At 46.3% G+C, this 20,320-nt stretch overlaps 5 protein-coding genes across 5 annotated transcripts; 3 read left to right on the plus strand and 2 right to left on the minus strand.

Moving 5' to 3' along the window:
• The first annotated feature begins 548 nt into the window (after positions 1-548).
• Positions 549-4,772, plus strand: LOC131289244 (exportin-1). The gene is made up of 7 exons (XM_058318461.1): positions 549-2,128; positions 2,604-2,893; positions 2,965-3,066; positions 3,142-3,519; positions 3,595-3,927; positions 4,000-4,365; positions 4,468-4,772. The coding sequence occupies exons 1-7, from the start codon at positions 586-588 to the stop codon at positions 4,615-4,617; spliced, it is 3,162 nt and encodes a 1,053-aa protein (XP_058174444.1). The 5' UTR covers positions 549-585; the 3' UTR covers positions 4,618-4,772.
• A 2,879-nt stretch (positions 4,773-7,651) lies between these two features.
• Positions 7,652-10,165, minus strand: LOC131293120 (protein ref(2)P-like). The gene is made up of 3 exons (XM_058321197.1): positions 10,006-10,165; positions 9,408-9,897; positions 7,652-9,326 (listed from the first exon to the last, which is right to left on the minus strand). Exons 1-3 carry the CDS (start codon positions 10,163-10,165, stop codon positions 7,697-7,699), a joined length of 2,280 nt encoding a protein of 759 aa, XP_058177180.1. The 3' UTR covers positions 7,652-7,696.
• A 2,989-nt stretch (positions 10,166-13,154) lies between these two features.
• LOC131293121 (protein ref(2)P-like) lies at positions 13,155-15,780 on the plus strand. Its single transcript, XM_058321199.1, has 3 exons — positions 13,155-13,311; positions 13,605-14,040; positions 14,103-15,780. Exons 1-3 carry the CDS (start codon positions 13,155-13,157, stop codon positions 15,778-15,780), a joined length of 2,271 nt encoding a protein of 756 aa, XP_058177182.1.
• A 1,421-nt stretch (positions 15,781-17,201) lies between these two features.
• On the plus strand, positions 17,202-18,533 carry LOC131281871 (acyl-coenzyme A diphosphatase NUDT19-like). Its single transcript, XM_058311231.1, has 3 exons — positions 17,202-17,401; positions 17,461-18,024; positions 18,092-18,533. The coding sequence occupies exons 1-3, from the start codon at positions 17,303-17,305 to the stop codon at positions 18,515-18,517; spliced, it is 1,089 nt and encodes a 362-aa protein (XP_058167214.1). The 5' UTR covers positions 17,202-17,302; the 3' UTR covers positions 18,518-18,533.
• Positions 18,534-18,669: 136 nt separating this feature from the next.
• LOC131281872 (acyl-coenzyme A diphosphatase NUDT19-like) lies at positions 18,670-19,903 on the minus strand. Its single transcript, XM_058311232.1, has 3 exons — positions 19,805-19,903; positions 19,177-19,737; positions 18,670-19,095 (listed from the first exon to the last, which is right to left on the minus strand). The coding sequence occupies exons 1-3, from the start codon at positions 19,901-19,903 to the stop codon at positions 18,670-18,672; spliced, it is 1,086 nt and encodes a 361-aa protein (XP_058167215.1).
• Between the last annotated feature and the right edge of the window lie 417 nt (positions 19,904-20,320).

Genomic DNA, 20,320 nt, shown 5'->3' on the forward strand with positions numbered 1-20,320 from the left:
TAAAGGATGATTTTGTTGCGAGCGTTTTGTGTGTGGGTTTGTGTATGTGCGTATGCTGTGTGTGCGTGCTTGAGTTTTTAAAATAATCATTAAAAATTATGATCCTCGATCATCCATTTTCTATGGTATTATTAAAACCTTTTTATTCTTTCTATCCCTTCGCAATGCCATTGCTCTATGACGATGGATTACAGCCGTTCAAAACTGGTTGGAGGTGCGATCTTGTCGACGTCTCGTCCTTGTTCAACGACCCGTGGATTTGCAGTTTAAATCGTTCCGAGGAGTGAACCTACAAAGCAATCATTGACTTTTTGAGGACACGATCAAGTTTTACTACGAAAAGGGCGCTACTAATCGCGATACAAAGCCCTTGCACACCAACAACAAGCAACGAAGTGGTCGTGTATGTGTACAAAAGCGAATATAGCGTGTGTGCGTGTGAGTCGAGTGTTTGTCGTGCGTGTGTGCTGTGCGTCCTGTGAGTGGTGAAGCATAAATCGGAGCAGAAGAAGTTCCCCACTCCCTACCCCAGTGTTTTACATCGAGGTCTGTGATCAGTGAAAGCAAAGAAAAAAGGGATAAGCGATGGCGCTTCCGATGATCCGCCTGGAGGAGGCGAACCAGCTGCTAGACTTCTCCAAGAAACTCGACATCGATCTCTTGGACAATGTCGTGTCCTGCCTGTACAACAGCACCGGTGAGCAGCTGCGGTTGGCACAAACCGTCCTGACGACACTGAAGGAACATCCGGACGCGTGGACTCGTGTGGACAGCATTCTCGAGTACTCGCAGAACCAGCAAACCAAGTTCTACGCCCTGCAGATCCTGGAAGAGGTGATCAAGACACGCTGGAAAATCCTACCCCGCAACCAGTGCGAGGGAATCAAGAAGTACGTGGTCGGGCTGATCATCAAGACGTCGCAGGATCCGGCGATGATGGAGGCGAACAAGGTGTACCTGAACAAGCTGAACATCATTCTGGTTCAGATCCTGAAGCGCGAGTGGCCCAACAACTGGGAGACGTTCATCAGCGACATCGTCGGTGCATCGAAGACGAACGAAACGCTTTGCCAGAACAACATGATCATCCTGAAGCTGCTGAGCGAGGAGGTGTTCGACTTCTGCTCCGGGCAGATTACGCAGACCAAGGCGAAGCACCTGAAGGACACGATGTGCTCGGAGTTCGCCCAGGTGTTCACGCTGTGCCAGTTCGTGCTAGAGAACTCGCTAAATGCCCCGCTCATTTCGGCCACGCTCGAGACGCTGCTAAAGTTTCTCAACTGGATCCCGCTTGGGTACATCTTCGAGACGAAGCTGATCGATATGCTTGTATGTCGGTTCCTCACGATACCGATGTTCCGCAACATCACGATCAAGTGTCTGTCGGAGATCGCGGGCCTGCAGCTGCCGAACTACGATCACGTGTTTGTTGCCTTATTCAAACAAACTATGGAGCAATTCGACACGATGATCCCGCCCCACACCAACATGAACCAGATCTACATGAATGGGTCTGACGACGAGCAGTGCTTCGTGCAGAATCTGGCCATGTTTCTCTGCACCTTCCTGCGGGTGCACGCAACGCTCGTGGAGAAGCGCGACACGATGGAGGTAGTGCTGAAGGCACTCGAGTATCTGGTGATGATCTCCGAAGTCGAGGATGTGGAGATTTTCAAGATCTGTCTCGAGTACTGGAACAGCCTAACCAGCGAGTTGTACAAGGAAGCGTACACCTCCAGCCAGCGGCGCACGTTCTATCACAAGATTCTGTCGAAGGTGCGCTACATCATGATCTCGCGAATGGCCAAGCCGGAGGAGGTACTGGTGGTGGAGAACGAGAACGGTGAGGTGGTGCGCGAGTTCATGAAGGACACGAATAGTATTAACCTGTACAAGAATATGCGCGAAACTTTGGTCTACCTGACGCATCTGGACTACGCTGATACTGAGCGTATCATGACCGATAAGCTGAACAACCAGGTGAACGGTACGGAGTTTTCCTGGAAGAACCTCAACACGCTTTGCTGGGCGATCGGCTCCATCTCCGGGGCGTTCTTCGAGGACGACGAGAAGCGGTTCCTGGTCACCGTCATCAAGGAGCTGCTGGGACTGTGTGAGCACAAGAAAGGTAAGTTCCGTCGAATTGCTTAGGTTTTCATATTAAGGTATAAAGCTAATTTATTGCTTATGTGCTGTGGCTTATTTTGTTGTGTTTTATTTTTCATAGTAATATACATTTAAAGAGAAATTATTATATAATTATATATGATATGACGATGAGTCTTCTAATTTGGAGGATTTAAGCGAAGAAAAAGATTTGATATTTTATTGATACAGTAGAACATAAGGATCATTAGGAAGCAAATCATTAAAATATATCATGATCATAGCTACAAGAACTCGTTACAACATAAACAGTAGATAAAACTGTAATCACTCCAACGTGGTTTGATTGGTTGTTAATCGATATGAGGTTTACACGCCTTACGGCGAGCCCGGACCACACGGCTTTAATAGAGCGAATTCGTCTTCTGGGCCCCGGCAAGCTGTTAATACAAAAAATCACAACCGATACTCATACGATAAATCTTGGCTCTTAACAGGCAAGGACAACAAAGCGATCATTGCGTCCAACATCATGTACGTCGTCGGACAGTATCCTCGTTTTCTGCGGGCCCACTGGAAGTTCCTCAAGACGGTCGTGAACAAGCTGTTTGAGTTTATGCACGAAACACACGACGGCGTGCAGGACATGGCCTGTGATACGTTCATCAAGATAGCGCTCAAGTGTCGCCGCCATTTCGTGCAGCTGCAACCGAATGAGTCGTGTACATTCATCGAAGAGATCCTGGCTACGATGAGCAGCATCATTTGTGATCTTCAACCGCAGCAGGTTTGTTATTGCGGATATGGGTCACCATAACAGCGGGTGCTCATTGTATGATCTTTCCTCGTTCCTCCCAGGTGCACACCTTCTACGAAGCAGTCGGTTACATGATATCCGCCCAGGCAGACCAGGTGCAGCAAGATATTCTGATCGAAAAGTATATGATGCTGCCCAATCAGGTATGAGGAGAATATAACAACCTCGTCCACTCAGGGCTATAAATGATCACCCGTTTTGTATTTTTTACCATCAAGGTGTGGGACGACATAATTTCACAAGCGACCAAGAACGTGGACATACTGAAGGAGATGGGCGCGGTGAAGCAGCTTGGCAGCATACTTAAGACGAACGTGCGCGCCTGTAAAGCCCTCGGCCACTCGTACGTGTCCCAACTCGGGCGCATCTATCTGGACATGCTGAACGTGTACAAAATCATGTCGGAGAACATTACGCAGGCCATTTCGGTGAACGGTCTACTGATCAACAATCAGCCGCTCATCAAGGCGATGCACGTCGTGAAGAAGGAAACGCTGACGCTGATCTCTGAGTGGATCTGGAAGTCGAACGACCCGCAAATGGCAATGGACAACTTCATTCCACCGCTCATGGACGCCGTGTTGTATGATTATCTGGTAAGTGGTTGTCTTGTTGTTTCTGGATGCCTGTTGAATTACAAATCTTTGCTCCATTCTATCTCGTTCGAACAGCGTACGAAGGTGCCAAACGCACGGGAACCGCTGGTACTGAGCACGATAGCGTCTATCGTGAACCGGCTTCAGGGTGTGTTCACCCCAGAAATACCGACCATCTTTGACACCCTGTTCGGCTGCACGCTGGACATGATAAACAAGAACTTCGAGGACTATCCGCAACACCGCACGAACTTCTATGAACTGCTCCAGGCGATCAACATGCACTGCTTCAAAGCGTTCCTCAACATTCCGCCCGATCAGTTCAAGCTGGTGTTCGACTCGATTGTGTGGGCCTTCAAGCACACGATGCGGAATGTGGCGGACACCGGTTTGAACATTCTCATGCAGGTAGGTTTCGCGAGCGGGTGATAAATTTGGCGAATGTTTACTAACCGCGTTTCCTCCTTCCGTCCACTCTAGATGCTCCAAAATCTCGAACAGCATCCCCAGGCGGCGCAAAGCTTCTACCAGACGTACTATACCGACATTCTGATGCAGGTGTTCTCGGTGGTGACGGATACGTCGCACACGGCCAGCCTGCAGAACCACGCGACCATCCTGGCGTACATGTTCTCGCTGGTCGAGGCCGGCCGGATCACGGTGAAGCTCGGCCCGTCGGACGACAACGTGCTCAACATCCAGGAGTACGTCGCGACGCTGCTGAAGTCCGCCTTCAGCCACCTGACCGACAACCAGATCAAGATTTTCGTCACGGGACTGTTCAACCTCGATCAGGATGTGCACGCATTTAAGGAGCATTTACGGGATTTCCTCATCCAAATCAAGGTAAAATTGTACCCCTCATTGTATGAATATTCATATTGCAAAGGTTAAAACATCCTTTACTCACACCCCGACCGATCATTTCGCTGTTTCCCCCTGTTGCAGGAAGTGACCGGAGAAGATGATTCCGATTTGTACCTGGAGGAACGAGAAAATGAACTGAAAAAGATACAGGAGGAAAAGCGGCGCATGCTGATGACGGTGCCTGGAATGCTGAACCCGCACGAAATGCCCGAAGATATGCAGGACGAGTAAAGTGAACGAGAGCAGAAGAATAAGAAAAGGAGGGAGGAGTGCTACGTGACCGTCGACTAGCCATCACCAATTCTGAAAACACCTTTGTTCCCCTCGGAACACACCTACTTTTTCTCCTTTCCTTTGTTCCTGCCCAGCAAACTCTATTACAACCTTTCCCCCCCTAATCCCTAAAAAAGTATAATGCTACGGCTCAAAGGGACGACGACAAGCACACCTTTAACACTTTGCCAATAGTAGTAGTACACACGATCCGGGGGGCGGGCGGATCAAAAGAATGGCGCGAATTCGACGGCAACGACGAAACAGAATATGATGATCATGATCGTAAATGATCTTGAAGACGTGGACGGGCGAAGTACGGCTTTCGAAGGACGAGAACAGGGATGATGTGTGCGCGTAGTTTTTTAATTAACTTCTTATCATTATTATTATTTTTTTTTGAAATGCATGAAATCATCCAATTCACGCAAGGATCTTTTTGCAACGAGTGTGTGCGAGTATGTGTGTGTGTGTGGTGTTTGTACGTGCGCGATCATTAGTACGTAACGATGTTTATGATACAATATTGAAGATAATAAAAGCGTAAACGGGAGTGGGAGAAGAGGAGCTTAGGGATACGATTGCCGTGGCGCCGCAGTATCAATGTGGCCGTTGTGTGTGTATGTGTGTATGTGTGGTTGTGGGGATGTATGTGCGCGAGTGCATCAAAGTTGTATGGAGAGGAGGGAAACTTCATGAAATAGCCGTAGACTAAAGAAATGCTGTACGCTAGCTACTACTTCTACCACTACTACTACTACTATAAAAATACAACACCACAGGATAATGAACTGTACTAGGAACTCTACTATCAACTATACTTTCTATACACAAGCAACCAGAATTACTTGACCCGGAACACCGACCACCAGCCTCCAGAGGTGAGCGAGTGATTAGCCAGAAGTACGAAACTTAGCTAGGCATACACACATACACCTACGCACACATACCCACTTAGAAGCGGAATGAATCCTGGAGGGAAGAAGGAAAAAGTTAGTTACTTGTTTACATTTGTTCGAAGAGGTCACAGGAATGTGATAGAAATAAAAAAGAAGGAGCAAATAAAACACAAAGTATAGTAGTATGGATTAAAGAAGGAGTCCTCTTGCGACACCCTAGGCTCTAGTGAAAGGAAGCGAGTGGTTTTGAAAGTGTCGCGATCCATTGATGCTACCGACCAACGCAAATATGATGCGTTTCGGGAATGATAATTCATCTCGTTTGCTTTTGCTTTTTCTATTCCCCACTGACTTTGTTACATTCGAAAGGAAAATGGAATGGTAAACGAAGATTAACTTTTTACTACTATCATAGATGCTACCGAGCCTTTATCGTCTCGCTCCGATCTGGAAATTTAAAGAGCCAGAGAGAATGAATGCATTACAATAATTTCATGTTACGCTTGTGTTGTTTTTCGTTCTTTTTTTTTTAATAATCCTTGCACTTTGTTCTGTGTGTTCCGTAGATCGAGATGCAGCAGTAATGTGCTCTTAGCACCAGTCGACGGCAAAAGAGCTGTGCATTTTTAGCAATTAGTAGACTTATGTGTAAACTCACTAACTTGCATTAGAACATAGTGGTTAATCGCCGAGCACACCTGCGCATTTGTGCCCTCCGTGGGCCAATAATATCTTGTTAACGCTTCACCAGGGGCACTTCTTGGTTTGAGTACCTTTTACTTCTTACCGACACACAAACGTGGAGCAACAGACGATCGGCTCAAAACATGCGACACGCCGAGATGAAAATAAAAGAGGTAACACAAAAATTCGTGTTCGAAAATTCAACACAAAAAAGGCCAGACGAAATGAGGATCCTTGTTTTTCTTTTCGAAAAATTGTCGAGTGTGTTTCCACTTGTCTAAAGAATTTGTCCGTTAACCAAATCCCTGATTTGGGAAAGGAAGTGAAATGAGCATTTGGAAGCATCATCATGGGCCTTTTGAAAGTGGCAACGTTTTCACTTGGTAGTTTTTATCATGTTTAGTAGGCTTGGCGGATGATGTAAACAATAACACCCCAAACAATCGTCGCGTTTCTGTGTGCGTGTGTGCGTGTGTATGTTTGCAAACATCGGGGAGCATGTGTGAGGAATACTGCGGCGGGGGGGTGTCCTGTCTATTTGTGGTTGGAAAAAGTTTTCAACTTTTTTTTTCCTATTGTTAAAATAAGGGAAACAAGCAGAATGAAATGTTGCGTGAATGTGTTTTTTCTTTCCGTGTGCAAGTGCGACATGCTGTAAAATGGATCATCAAAAACAAATATACATTTAAAACATACCACAGCAAAGATCACAACGGTTCGTAAATAGAGGAAACATCATAGCAACGTAACGTTGAAAATACAAAAAACATACGGGAAAGGAGCAAGAAGCAAAAACAAAGAGCAACAAAATTACAAATAGGACAAAACGCTGCAGAATAAAAGCGATGAAGTGAAACAGTGACAACAGACGAGTTATATTATTTCCGTGGGAAGGGTAGGGTGGGGACTCATGTTTACGGAGGGATATTTATACAGCATCATCGATCTTTCCCTTGCGACCATTCATACCCTGCACCATACATTCGTTCCGAAACTTTCAATACTAAGGGTTTTCATCGGTTTCATCTAAGCTTAAACAGTACTTTTGTTACTCTTGATTATCCAATAGATTTCCCATTCGGAGTATCGAAATCGTTCTTTCAAAACTAAAATTACTTGGAAAGTGCATGTAATGCAAATTTTTATTAAAAACTAAAAGGTTATACATGTGCATACATTTCTACTAGGCTTGCAATTCTCCCCTGTATCATGAGTTTAGCGGGGTTAGTTCTTAGTTCAATCGTCAATTAACTCTTTTGCCCTGTTCCACACACCTCTATCACGAAAAAAGAACTATTCCGCGTAATTCACATCTCACGATAATTGATTAGGAAGGGGTATTAATAAATCTTATAGGTTCTACTATAATGTCATCCCCTTGGGGCTTCGTAACAGTGAACCCGCGGGTGGAAAATACGGTATGTAAAATTTTGTGAAAAAAGGACTCATCTATTTTAGGATAGGTTCTGCATCAGCATATCCAGTGCCCGCTGAATGTCACCATTCAGGGCCTCGAGCAACCGTGTCAGATGTCCATCGTTGTTGCTGAATCCCATCGTCATCATGGTATGGATGGCTTGGTTCACGTGCGGTCGCGGGCTGTAAATTTTGCTGGATGCATTGGGTGTCTTCGGAGCAGAGGTTGAAGGCAAAGGCGTTGCGGGTGAAAATGCACGAGCTGTTGTTGAAGCTTGAGGCGCGGACTTCTTGTCCTTCGCCGACTGCTGCAAAACGGGAGCTTCGGTTTGCCGTTCGTTTTGCTCCTTCATTTTGACTTCCAGCAAATGTTTCTGGAGCTCCTTGGCCGCTTTCTCCAGATGGGCCTTGTAGCGATCATCCTGGGCATGTTTGTTCTTCTCGGTCTGGGAACGCTCGATCATTTCTGATACTTTCTGTTCTGCGCCACTCGGATCGACCGTCAATTGCTTGATCAGATCAATCATCGTTTTGAAAGTATTTGCATAGAATTCCTCCTCCTCTGGTTGTTCTTTAGGAGAGGTTTCTTCTGGTGTTTGCTTATCATCGACTTTTTCGGGAGACGAGGCAGGTGTACCGGATGCAACCGGTACCGAAGACGTTGTGTTGATTACAGTCTGTTTTACCTCTTCCTCGCGATCGTCCGGAAGATCGACCAAAATCCATGGTGCCTTCGGCTGGCTAGACGACGCTTGCGGTGATGCGTTCTGCTCTGAAACTTGCACCGCGTCGACGACGTCGTCATCGTCGTCAGTCAGCATCGAGGCGGAGGATGTGTCTACTGAGCAATCAATATTTTCCGTTATCTGTCCTTTTTCCTCCTCGGTAAGCTTTCCATCATCATGCGAGGAACTAGCGACGACGTGATCAGTTTCCAGCAAAGGTTGCTTGGCTTCGGATGAAACTACCGACGGTTTATTGGCAGCGACCTTTTCCTGTTTCTGCTCTTTTCCGGAATTCATCGAACTCGATAGGGAATCCTTTTCCTTATCAGATGCATTCTGCTCAGCTTCCTTCTTGGCCGAGCTCGACGATGTTGACGATTCTCCGGTGAACTCTATGCCTAAGCTGCTAAGCATGTTTGACAGTTTCTCGCTCAAACGATTGATCTCATCCTCGGAGGGCATAAACTCCTTCAATTCTGGCGGTGTGTGTTTCAATACGTCATCCACCAGACCAGCAACTACCGAGCCGTTCGATGAGGACGGTGTAGCAGCATTGGTTGCAGTTGGCGATGGCTGTTTCGGAGTGGTATTTTGAGTTCCGGGTGGAACAAACATACCGGCACATCCCATGAACGTGTTCCACGAAGCCGTCGCTGCGGCAGAAGCAACCTTTGCGGCATCGGACGCGATCTTTAGCGATCGTTGTGCCTCGGTTAGCACTTCCTCATGTGCTGTCGTCGAGGGGGAAGGAGCTGCATCAGCCGATGAAGCGGCGGGGCCACTGATATTAGCCGGATCGATATAGCGAGACAATACCTCCCGGAACCTGGCTTGCGCACGATCCTGCGCCATCGCCGATGCTGCTGCATTAGCTGTGCGCATCGCTGCGAAATTTCCTCTTCCCATACGTTGACAGAATGTTGGTTGACGGCGGTGCCCATTACTGTTTTTAAGCAAATATAAAATTACAGCAAAACGGTCACATCTAGTTTCATTCACTGGCATCACAAAGTCAAACACTTACCCTTGCGGATTAGTCCGCTCTTCGCTTTTCTCCGCAGTAGGAGGAGTACCAGAAACACCATCGTCAACCAGTGGTACCTGCGATGGATTTTCTTCTTCTAGTTTCAGCAGTCCCGCATAAAACTCCATCTTCTCAAACACCGAGTGCATCTGCCGGCTATCTGTCGCGCGTGGAATTCGTAGCATAATATGATCCTTGTGCCGATACTTCGACTCGCAAGTCATGCACAGATCATAATCGTGGCACATAAGACATCGGTATCGGTGGCCAACAATCATTTGGTCGCAAACATCGCAGACAACGTTGGTGTGCTGCGGACGACTGCCATAAACGTCGGGTGCCGATGCACTTTGTACCTGCGGATGCGATGCATCTCGCTCCGTCATTTCATTTCCTTCGACGTACAGACGACCTTTCTCAGTTTCCTCCGCGAGCATGAAGCTCGAATAATCGCCATCAGTTACCACGCATATCTCATCAAAGTCTTGATCTAACCGTTCGGAAAAAAAGGAAACATCGCAACATCAGGATAAACGTTGGAAATTTTCAAGCACCTGTCAAATGCAGCTAATTACGTCGTGGTTCGATCTCTACTTACCGATCCAGAACATCCGTAGATTTTTATCATGTTCCAAATGCGGAAACCGGGAAAAGCAGAACTGCTTCACCTCGTTGATGGTTTTGCAAACTTCTTCACCGTGTAACAGGAAAATATTCTGTAGCGTTCCAACGCGAATGATAATCTTTAGCGATCTCATTTTGGCTTGGCCTGACTTCCTTTGAATAACAGGGAAAATATATGTAACCTTCCGTAAAGTTCTTCAACACTGCACGAGAAAATGAAATTTCCACTTCGAGGAATCGATGCTTCGGACACTCGCTACGACTGGTTGGACACGAATGGCTAACTACTGGTTGGTTCCTCAATATATAGTCGCCGATTCACCACACACTCCCAGCAAATTACATCAGCTTCCTTCCTTTACTAGTCGCTAGTAAAGTGATGAGCCTGCATTAATTTCGGTTCTATTTCTTCAAGTCACGTTCGCGAAATGGCCGCACTTGCTTCTAGTTTGTTCGGTTGATGGCGACGAAATGAATCACGGTCAACCAGGTACACTATTTGGTGGCTGCTGCTTTGTTTATGCTGGAGCGATCGCTTTCCAAACTAAATAAACAGCTTTTGAAACCAGATTGAAAACACGTTAGCTTCAAACGGTGACGAACGATTAAGTGCAACGTAGAAGAGAGGGTTTCAACACTTTTACAGCCATCTTAGCAAAGTTAAATCAAATCAAAAGTAACTGGCCACTGTATATGTACATATTTGTTCAATCATGAGTCCTAGAGGGTATTTTTTACCTTAATTATAAATATTATATGAACTTTCGTTTGGGTAGTGAGTAGGCCTTTTCTTCTCTGGTGCTGGTCTTTTTTGAAATTAAAATACAAATAAGTATGAAACATATTGATTTTAATCACTATTTGTAAAGATTTCGAGAATTATCTAGAAAAAACACGGTATGCCGAAAACTTAACACCTGAAACAAATCTTAAAGCTACCATTGTAAACTACCATCTCCTGGAGTTTGTTTGTACACAAACTCGGGGTCCACACTGCAGCGCGACGTCCCGTTTCAAAAGTAGCCCAGTTTCGGCAGAACAATCGCGCAAGCCAAGCGCGACAGAGGTAGAGGAGTATGTGGAAATATGTATCTCATTGGGGCGCAAACTCGGCTAAATTTTTTTATTGAATTTTGAGGTAGTTATGCATTATATTTGTTTAGCTACGTATTTTATGCACCCTGAGTAAGTTTGGCGCTTCCACATTTGAAATTCACTGAGAAAACAAACTTAAACAAACAACGACGATATTTTGCCCCGCCGTAGGAAGTATATATTTCCACATCATCTCCTACTTGTTGAAGAGCAGTTTGTTTACGTTTCGGCACCCGAGAAAACTTTGGTAAAAATATCAATTAAAACTGAGTTTCATAACTGAATTACATTTGTGAAGTCTAAAAATAAGTAGTACAGTCTGTTCTCGAGTTACGCGGTTCTCGACTTACGCGGATTCGGAGATACGCGGTTTTCAAAATTTGACAGTAGATTGGGTTTATTACATCGATTTAAATTCCTGAGATGTACAACCACACGAATATATATGTAAATTACACATTTGCATAACTTACGCTTTTTATTTCGTTTGTTGCAATTTATGTTGTTTGAATACGCTTGCATTGCATTCATATTAATGGACAAAGAAATTTTTGAATATTCTATGATACATGTACACAAGAGCTCGATCTCTTAACTCCTAGTATAAACTATCTGTCAAGCAATATTCGAGATACGCGGAAATTCGAGATACGCGGATTTCTCTGGTCCCCATTATCCGCGTAAGTCGGAAACTGACTGTACAACGAAAAATCCGATGTTTCGTGGATAATATTCTTCTTCTTCTTCTTTCGCTATGCGAGTCGGGGTATATCCTCCTACGCTAAGTCGAACGTTTGTTCCCTTACTCGGAATCAGAGGCGTACCGACTCTGTCCGAACTCCTATGAAGGGGCTCGTCCTTTAGGACCGGCTATAAAAGCCATATGTCCACCCGCCGTCCACGGGAGGGATAATTCCTTCCGTTGTCAGGACACAAGAACTCGTGGTCCGCTTGATTGACTCAAACAGCACGAGATGTGCGGCAGCTAGGATTTTTCTGACCTGAGCTCCAGCTCGGCGTGACCACGCGGTCGTGCCGTAACCTTACTTTTCCGCTAACCCTTTCAGGAAACTTGTGCACTGCTAACCTCCGCTCTGATTCACTACCGAACTGGAACTGGTGGATAATATTGCTCGTTCTTCTTCTTCTTCTTTCGCTATGCGAGTCGGGGTATATCCTCCTACGCTAAGTCGAACGTTTGTTCCCTTACTCGTAATCAGAGGCGTACCGACTCTGTCCGAACTCCTATGAAGGGGTTCGTCCTTTAGGACCGGCTAATAATAGCCATATGTCCACCCGCCGGCCTCGGGAGGGATAATTCCTTCCGTTGTCAGGACACAAGAACTCGTGGTCCGCTTGATTGACTCAAACAGAACGAGATGTGCGGCAGCTAGGATTTTTCTGACCTGAGCTCCAGCTCGCGGTGACCACGCGGTCGTGCCGTAACCTTACTTTTCCGCTAACCCTTTCAGGAAACTTGTGCACTGCTAACATCCGCTCTGATGCACTACCGAACTGGAACTCAAAATATTGCTCGTTTTGTTCGCGTTTGTGATTCGGTTCGTTTACGTTTTGTCCAGCTGTAGGTTTGTTTACGTTTCGAATTGACATTTGACAAGAGCTAGCGTGACGTCGCGTTTTTCGCTGCTTCTACACTAGCGCGATTTGTGCGACATTTTTTTTTTGTATGGAGTTCGGCCGTCTGTCAGGCGACGTCGCGTTTCGTGACGGGACGTCGCGCTGTAGTGTGGACCCCGAGAAACTGGGCTACTTTTGAAACGGGATGTCGCGTTGCAGTGTGGACCCCGAGTCAAGGAAAAACAACCGTTCATTCTGGTGTCAGCAGCCGAACCAACCAGAAGCAAGTTCTGTGTAAAATTCGTCCAGACGTGACTAGAAGAAATAGAACAAAAAATTGTGCTCGTTCATCGTTTTCGTCCGATTACTCATCATCGTAGGGTGATGCAAGTTTCTTAATAGTGTGCTGGAACCGAAATATCGTCCCAATTTCGCAGGCATACACTAAACATGTCGATGAAAATTACCATCACCGTTGGTGGGCGGCAGAGTAATTTTTTACTCCTCGGCGACGATGTTTGCAAGAATCTGGCTGAGGTAAAGGAGTTCTGCTCCAGCCGCTTCCAACAGTTGGAAAATGAAAATGGCATCAAGATCTTCTGGAAAGGTATGTAGAAATAGTCACAACTGACTCATTATTTCGTGGGGGCAAGTTTTGCGACAAAAAACATGAAACTATCCGTTCACCGCTACGGCGTAATAATGGCGTCGTATGCAACGAACGTGTTTGGAAAATGCATACAGCATCTTTCTAAAATCGCACCCACACTATGACACAAAACTCCCCCCACGGAGGTGCACCGCACTGAACCTGCTGCGATGTATCTATTTTTAACTCTCTTTCTTAACTCCTACTTCTGCTGTTTTCTTTTAAACTCCAACGTCTGGAAAAATGGTTAGATCAAGATGGCGATGAGATAAGCGTCGTAAAAGAGGTTGACTTTCGTAGCTTCATGCTTGCAACGGAAAATGAAAAAGTCCGTCTGTATGTTGAAGCAACTGATGAGACAGCGGTAGATCCCGGCGCGGAACACCCCGGTATCCAATGTGATGAGTGTGAGCAGGGTATTGTGGGCCATCGGTACAAATGCCTTATGTGCGACGATTATGACCTGTGCATGACTTGCGAGTCGAAGCATCGCCACAAGGACCATATGATGGTTCGCTTCCCGCGGTCGACGAAGACCACGCAGAGCCGTGGTGATGCCATCAGGGTTTCGGCTTGGATTGAGAGGATGGGACGTTACGCGAAAAAAATTGATCTTCTTATATCAGGCACAAACGATACCGAAGCAAACGGCAATGGCAACGGGGTGGAGATTGACAAAGATGATGAGTAAGTGTTTTTCTACTTGATATTTTAATTTTATTACATATTTTACTCTATTTCTTATGCAGTAAAATCCATGGCTGGGGTCCACGCGAACTGACTTTCAAAGTAACGCGCTCGATGACTGCCAAAGAATCCCATTTGGCTCATGGAAAACCAAAACTACAAAGCCATGGTCAAGGAAAGCATAAGCAACAATCAATGAGTAAGGCTGATGTCGGAGCATCCTCCAAAATGCGCGACCAACCGAAGCGCCCCAGGGAAAAACAAGTTTCATCCGCTCGCAGTAACATCGCTGGGTTTTTAAAACATGGTGCACAAAGTAAGCAATCAGGCAATACCCCAACAACGGTGTATTGCCCGGAACATAACACCTATCATGTTAAACGTCCTATCGAGAAACCATTCACAACGAAAGAGCCCAAAGAATCAACGTCGGCTGTCAACACTGCAACTGGAGGGACACAGCAGCAGAGTTCTTCTAAACCTACATCCCCAACCGGGTCGGTAGTTACCGGACTGGTAGATGGTGTTCTCAAGCACACACCACCGGAATGGAATAAGTTCCTACCCACCGAGGAGGAAATGAATCGCTTGAGCTCAAAAGTCTCGGGCCTACTGAGTGTTCTGGGTTTGGAGGTAACCATGCCTCCTACTGGAGCTGAAGTAGCGTCAAAATCTTCGGGCTCCTCATACAAGGAAACTGAGCGCAAGACTTCGGAGGAGGAAAAGGATCCCCAATCGGATTCCAAGAATTCTGCAAAAGAGGAGGAGCCGGAGAAGGTCGCTACAAATAATCCGCCTGAGATTACTTCTGTAACCAAGAAGGCTTTGCAGGAAACTGATAATGTCGTAGTTAATGCCTCGCAGGATGCTGTCCCGGAGGAAGAAGAAGTTAAAGAGCAGGCCACAGAGAGCGACGATTGTTCGGCGGATACATCCTCCGCCTCGATGTTGACTGACGACGATGAGGACGTCATTGAAGCAGCCCAAGTGGCTGAACAGAACGCATCACCGCAAGCGTCGTCTAGCCGTCTGGAGATACCATGGATTATGGTCGATCTTCCGGACGATCGCGAGGAAGAGGTAAAACAGGCTGTAATCAACACAACGTCTTCGGTACCGGTTGCATCCGGTACACCTGCCTCGTCTCCCGAAAAAGTTGATGACAAGCAAACTCCAAAAGAAACCTCTCCTAAGGAACAACCAGAGGTGGAGGAATTCTATGCAAATACTTTCCAAAACATGGTCGACCTGGTCAAGCAATTGACGGTCGATCCAAATGGCGCTGAAAAGAAGGTTTCGGAACTGATCGAGGGTTCCCAGAAGGAGAAGAACAAACTTGTTCAGGATGATCGCTACAAGGCCCATCTGGAGAAAGCAGCCAAGGAGCTCGAGAAGCATCTATTGGAAATTAAACAGAAGGAAGAGACCGAACGACAACAGCAACAGCAAAAAGAAGCCTCCGAGGCCAAGGACAAGGGAATTCAAGCCAGCTCTACTTCGGTACCTTCGTCCACAACATCACCAGCTAGGCTTAATTCCATGGCGGATGCGTTTACAATGTCACGGACCCGGGCGGTACCTCTTCGAATGTACAGCCGACGTCCGCATGTGAATCACGCCATCCAAACTATGATGACGATGGGTTTTAGCAACCACGACGGACGCCTGACGCATCTGCTCGAGACACTGAACGGCGACATCCCGCGTGCGCTTGATAGGCTGATGCAGAACATGTCCTAAAACGATAGGGAGATATCGTTTCATACATTTAGTATTACAGAAATTGGGCATTGGTGGGGGAACACAGACCAGATGGTCGAGCAAAACATGATGAATACAATTTTTAACATTTTTTTTAAATTCTATAAGACAGCTAAGGTTGTTACTCGAATGGACAAATCCTAACTATTGACGTTCATCATGTTGGGTTGCTGCGGCCTTCAATAACTTTTATTTTTTTTATGATTTAAGGGTATTTTGAAGTTCCAGATACAGTATGCGCTAGTCATTGAGCATATTTTGCATACGCACGGCTTAAGCAAGGTGTGTTTAATGACTGACTGACACTGTAATTATTCAGTTTTATTATTCAACTAACCTACATGTATTCACTTTACTCATCCACTCGGTATGAATAAGAGAAGAATAAAAAAAAATAAATATCCGGTTTGCGGACTAAAATAAAGAAGTTTGCATGTTAAGTTGATCTCCGAAATGATTTTTGCTGGGAAGGTGTTAGATTTGCTACTAGCCAAACATGCTATCGCTATTTTTGTTAAACATATACGTAAAAACTTCAAAGTGAAAGTAGACCTAAATCTAGTTTGCTGGTGCATTTGATTGAAAGGCGCACTCAAAGACGATTTCCTTTATTCGTTGGATCTGGTTCTACTGGTTTGCTTGCAAGAACTCTAGCGTTTTCGTATACCCATGGATATGCTTCGAAAAACTGTTTTTCAGGAATGATTTTTTTTTCAATGTTTAACACATTCTTCTCTTGCTCCCCCTGTTCATAGAACGTTCCTTACCAAAACAAGTTGGAAGTGCAGGGCTTGGTTATGCAGTTTGTTTACATTTTTCTTGATTGCTGTGCATGATTCCAGTTGACACCAACCTTAACCGCTGTTTAAACTTGCCTGGAATTCCCGGTGGCGGGAACGGGAAAAAGTAGCCCAGATTCGACAAAATATCCAGCGGGAACGAGCTTATTCGTCCGATCTGTCAAAGTGAAGCTTTGTTTACGTTTTAGTTTGTTTACGTGATCTAAATTGGCGGCAGGTAAAAGTGGAATTGTGAGTCATTATCAAATATAAAGTTTATGGTGTTGTTGAGTTCCTCCTCCAAAATTTTGCGTCGAAGACTACTCGCATTTTGGTTTCTCTCCAACAACATCGGCCGCATCCATATACGTTGCCCATACCGACGTTGTTGTAGCAAGCGAATGAAACTTTTCATGAAACGTTTCAATTAAGCAAATGCGTCCGTTCCCGCCGGGTCGTAGTTTCGCGTTTTTTAAACATAGCGGGAACGAAATCCGTTTTTTTCATATGGAGTTTCCCGTCGTCCAGCGGGATTCCCGCTGGACGGCGGGAATATTCGTGCGAATACCGCTGTGTCTAGCCGTCGCTTTAGGTTGAGTGGTTTTATCTTCCGACCGATGTGTGTTTATCTCGAACATTAGAGAGATTGTGTGCCGGGGCTGATGGTTTTGCGTGTTTCAATCCAAGGTTACATTGAAATCTAACTGTGGTGCGGTGTAAAGATGCGTAAATACGCAAAACATTGGCGTGACTCTGCCTCGTTGATAGTTGCGGCACGCAACGAGGGGAATGCAAGAGACGCCGATGGATTCAACTATAAGGTGAGAAAAGTTTTCATCCTTTTCTTTTCATTATAAAATGTATCTTGCCATTGTTGCAGGTTCTGGTGTTCAAGCGGACCGAAAGAACCAGTTACCTACCAAACCACATCGTTTTCCCGGGTGGTGCTTTCGATCCGCAGGATGACTCCCCGCAATGGTTGTCACTTCTTGCGCAACAGCACGTCCCCGAGGCTGCAGTACGTTCCGTAGCTACCGTTTCCGGTTGCCGTCCGTACATTTTGCAAACCACTAGCGATGACACGCTCGATCGTAATCTTTCCGTTCGGCTGTGCGCGCTGCGGGAGTGTTTTGAGGAGTTGGGAGTGCTTCTGGTGGCTAACAAAAACGAACTGGTGTCGGCTACTGGTTCCGGCTTCAGTCGCGCAAGGGAAGGTTTCGATGTGGTGTCCTGGCAAAAGGACGTACACGATGGGCGCAAGTCGTTTCTGGAGCTGTACAGTGAGTTGCGGGAAACGCCGGAGCTCTGGGGTTTGTACGAATGGTCGACGTGGATCACTCCGACCTATTTCCCGCAGAGACGGTTCGAAACGGCATTTTTTCTAGCAGCGCTGGACGAGATTCCATCGGTTTTTCCCGAAAAGTTTGAGGTGGAAGAATACATGGTCAGTGATTTGGTTACTTAAACGGTTGTGGGCACAGTTCATCCAGTTCTATTTGCACATTTTCCAGTGGGCATCACCTCGTACCCTGCTCGAAGCACACACCGAAGGCAACTTGTGGCTAGCGCCCCCTCAGGCCTATGAACTGGAACGTTTAAGTTACGTGCACGATATCGATGTGCTGGTAGAGTTTGCTACCAAACGCAAGTTCCATGGAACGACACCGTTCTGTCCTGTGATGTACAATACTTCAGACGGTTCCGTCGGTACACTTCCGGGGGACGATATGTATCCAAAAGATTTCGATTTCCTAACCGACAACGCCGACGTCAACAAATACGTACACCTTTCGACCCAGGAGTTTGCGGATCTGGCACAAAATTTGCATCGCGTCGAGCACCGAGGCATCAATAGTCAAACGTACCTGCAAAACGGTCAACCGGTGGACGGTCATCTACATTTGTGCGGGAAAAATACCGGACTCTCGAAGCTGTGATCTTAGGGGATAATTGTTTTTTTATGGGTATCGTTTTAATAAACAAGGTGTGGAATCGGTTTTTGGAGGGACATTTTCATGCTCCTAGTTTCATTTTAATACCAAATACCCTATAGCTTTAACAACCTAACACCCATGGGGGAAAACCCCCTTCAAAGCCCGACCAAGTGACCATTGTCTCCCGTCAAGTTGAGATGCCCATCGAGAGGCATTTGGTTGAGAAAGTACTCCTGATGATGCAAACCCAGATGTTCCACACGGTGTAACCTCTTCGCTTTCGAACGCAATTCTTCTCGTGTAATTTCACTGTACTTGTCCACGTCGGAATGCTTGCTAATGAAGTCGTAGTTTGCCGGGTAAAGGTCATCACCGGGTAGCACGAACACAACCCCATCGGACACAGTGTACTGTACCGGGCAGAGCACAGTCGAGCCTTTCCGGTTGCGTTCGATCGCGAACCGTACGATCTGATCGATGTCGTACAGGTGGCTGAGACGGGTCAGCTCATACATTTGTGGCGGCGCTAGCCAAAGCTTTTCCGCCCTGTGTGCTTCCAGTAGGGCCGCTGGTGTGTCCCACTATAGGAAAAGGGATTGGGTAAATGCGCGGTCATAAATTCGTAAAGCCATTTAGAGTGTGAGTTTGTTTTTTCAACGTACGAGATACTCCGCCACCTCGTGCTCTTCCGGGTGTACGGACGGAATTTCATTCAATACCGCCAGATAGAACGCCGTCTCAAAGCGTCGCTTGCGAAACATGGTAGGCGTTAGCCAGCAAGACCACTCGTACAGACTGAATATATCCGGAACAACTCCCAGTTCGCTGTGAAGTTCACGAAACGAAGCGGCTCCATCGTGTATTCGTCGCTGCCAACTGGGCACGTCCAACGACTTCAAGCACTGACTGTAACCGTCTGTCCTGGCATCCAGCTCGTCAACCGGTCCGGCCAGCAAAATACCAAGCTCTTCGAATGCTTCCCTAAGCGCACACAACCGGAGCGAAATGTTTCGGTCGACTTGATCGTCGCTTTCTGTTTGGAAGATGTACGGTCGCGGGCCGGTCACCTGCGTGAGACTTTTAAGCCGATCGGTGTTAACGCCACGCTGTTCGAAGAAGTTTGTCCATTCTAGTGCCCCATCCTGCCGATCGAAACCACCGCCGGGAAAGACGACACTGCTCGGCATGAAGGAAGTTTTTTCCGTGCGCTTAAACGTAAGCACCTACAGGGAACGTGTTGGAACCACCATTAAATTCGCTCCTGGTACGTAGCGAAAGGAAGTACTTTACCTTATAGTTATATTTTTCATTAGTTGTCGCTGGTTTGTTGCGTGCCAATACGACTAAGGTGGCCGAATCACGCCAGTATTTCGCAAATTTACGCATCATTTTCGTACGCCGCAATGTTGTTTACATCCATCCACTGTGTATGACTTACATCATCGCTGGCTGCGCCGAAAGTGACGTGCGTGAACATCAACAAACTTAACGTGGTTCATCCGTTGCCATGCGGAGCACATCACCCTACTACCAATTTTGAATGAACTCAGGCCTATCCCCGTGGATCGGAGCGAGACGAAGCGACTGACTTATGCTCCGTCGCATTCGCGCTGCAGCGCCGAAATTTTTCAACCCGCTCTTGAGTGAAACTTTGCATGAAAAATGAAATAAAGCGACGGATGCAAAGCATAAACCGTTACAGTTTGAACGGAAAGTTTATTTACCGGCACCAGCGCTGCCACCAACGGTAGAACATTTTCCAATGTAAACAACATTGACGCTTTCAAATCTATTATCGATGCACAA

This window comes from Anopheles ziemanni, chromosome 2 (genome assembly GCF_943734765.1).
Source record: "Anopheles ziemanni chromosome 2, idAnoZiCoDA_A2_x.2, whole genome shotgun sequence".
Lineage (NCBI taxonomy): Eukaryota > Metazoa > Arthropoda > Insecta > Diptera > Culicidae > Anopheles > Anopheles ziemanni.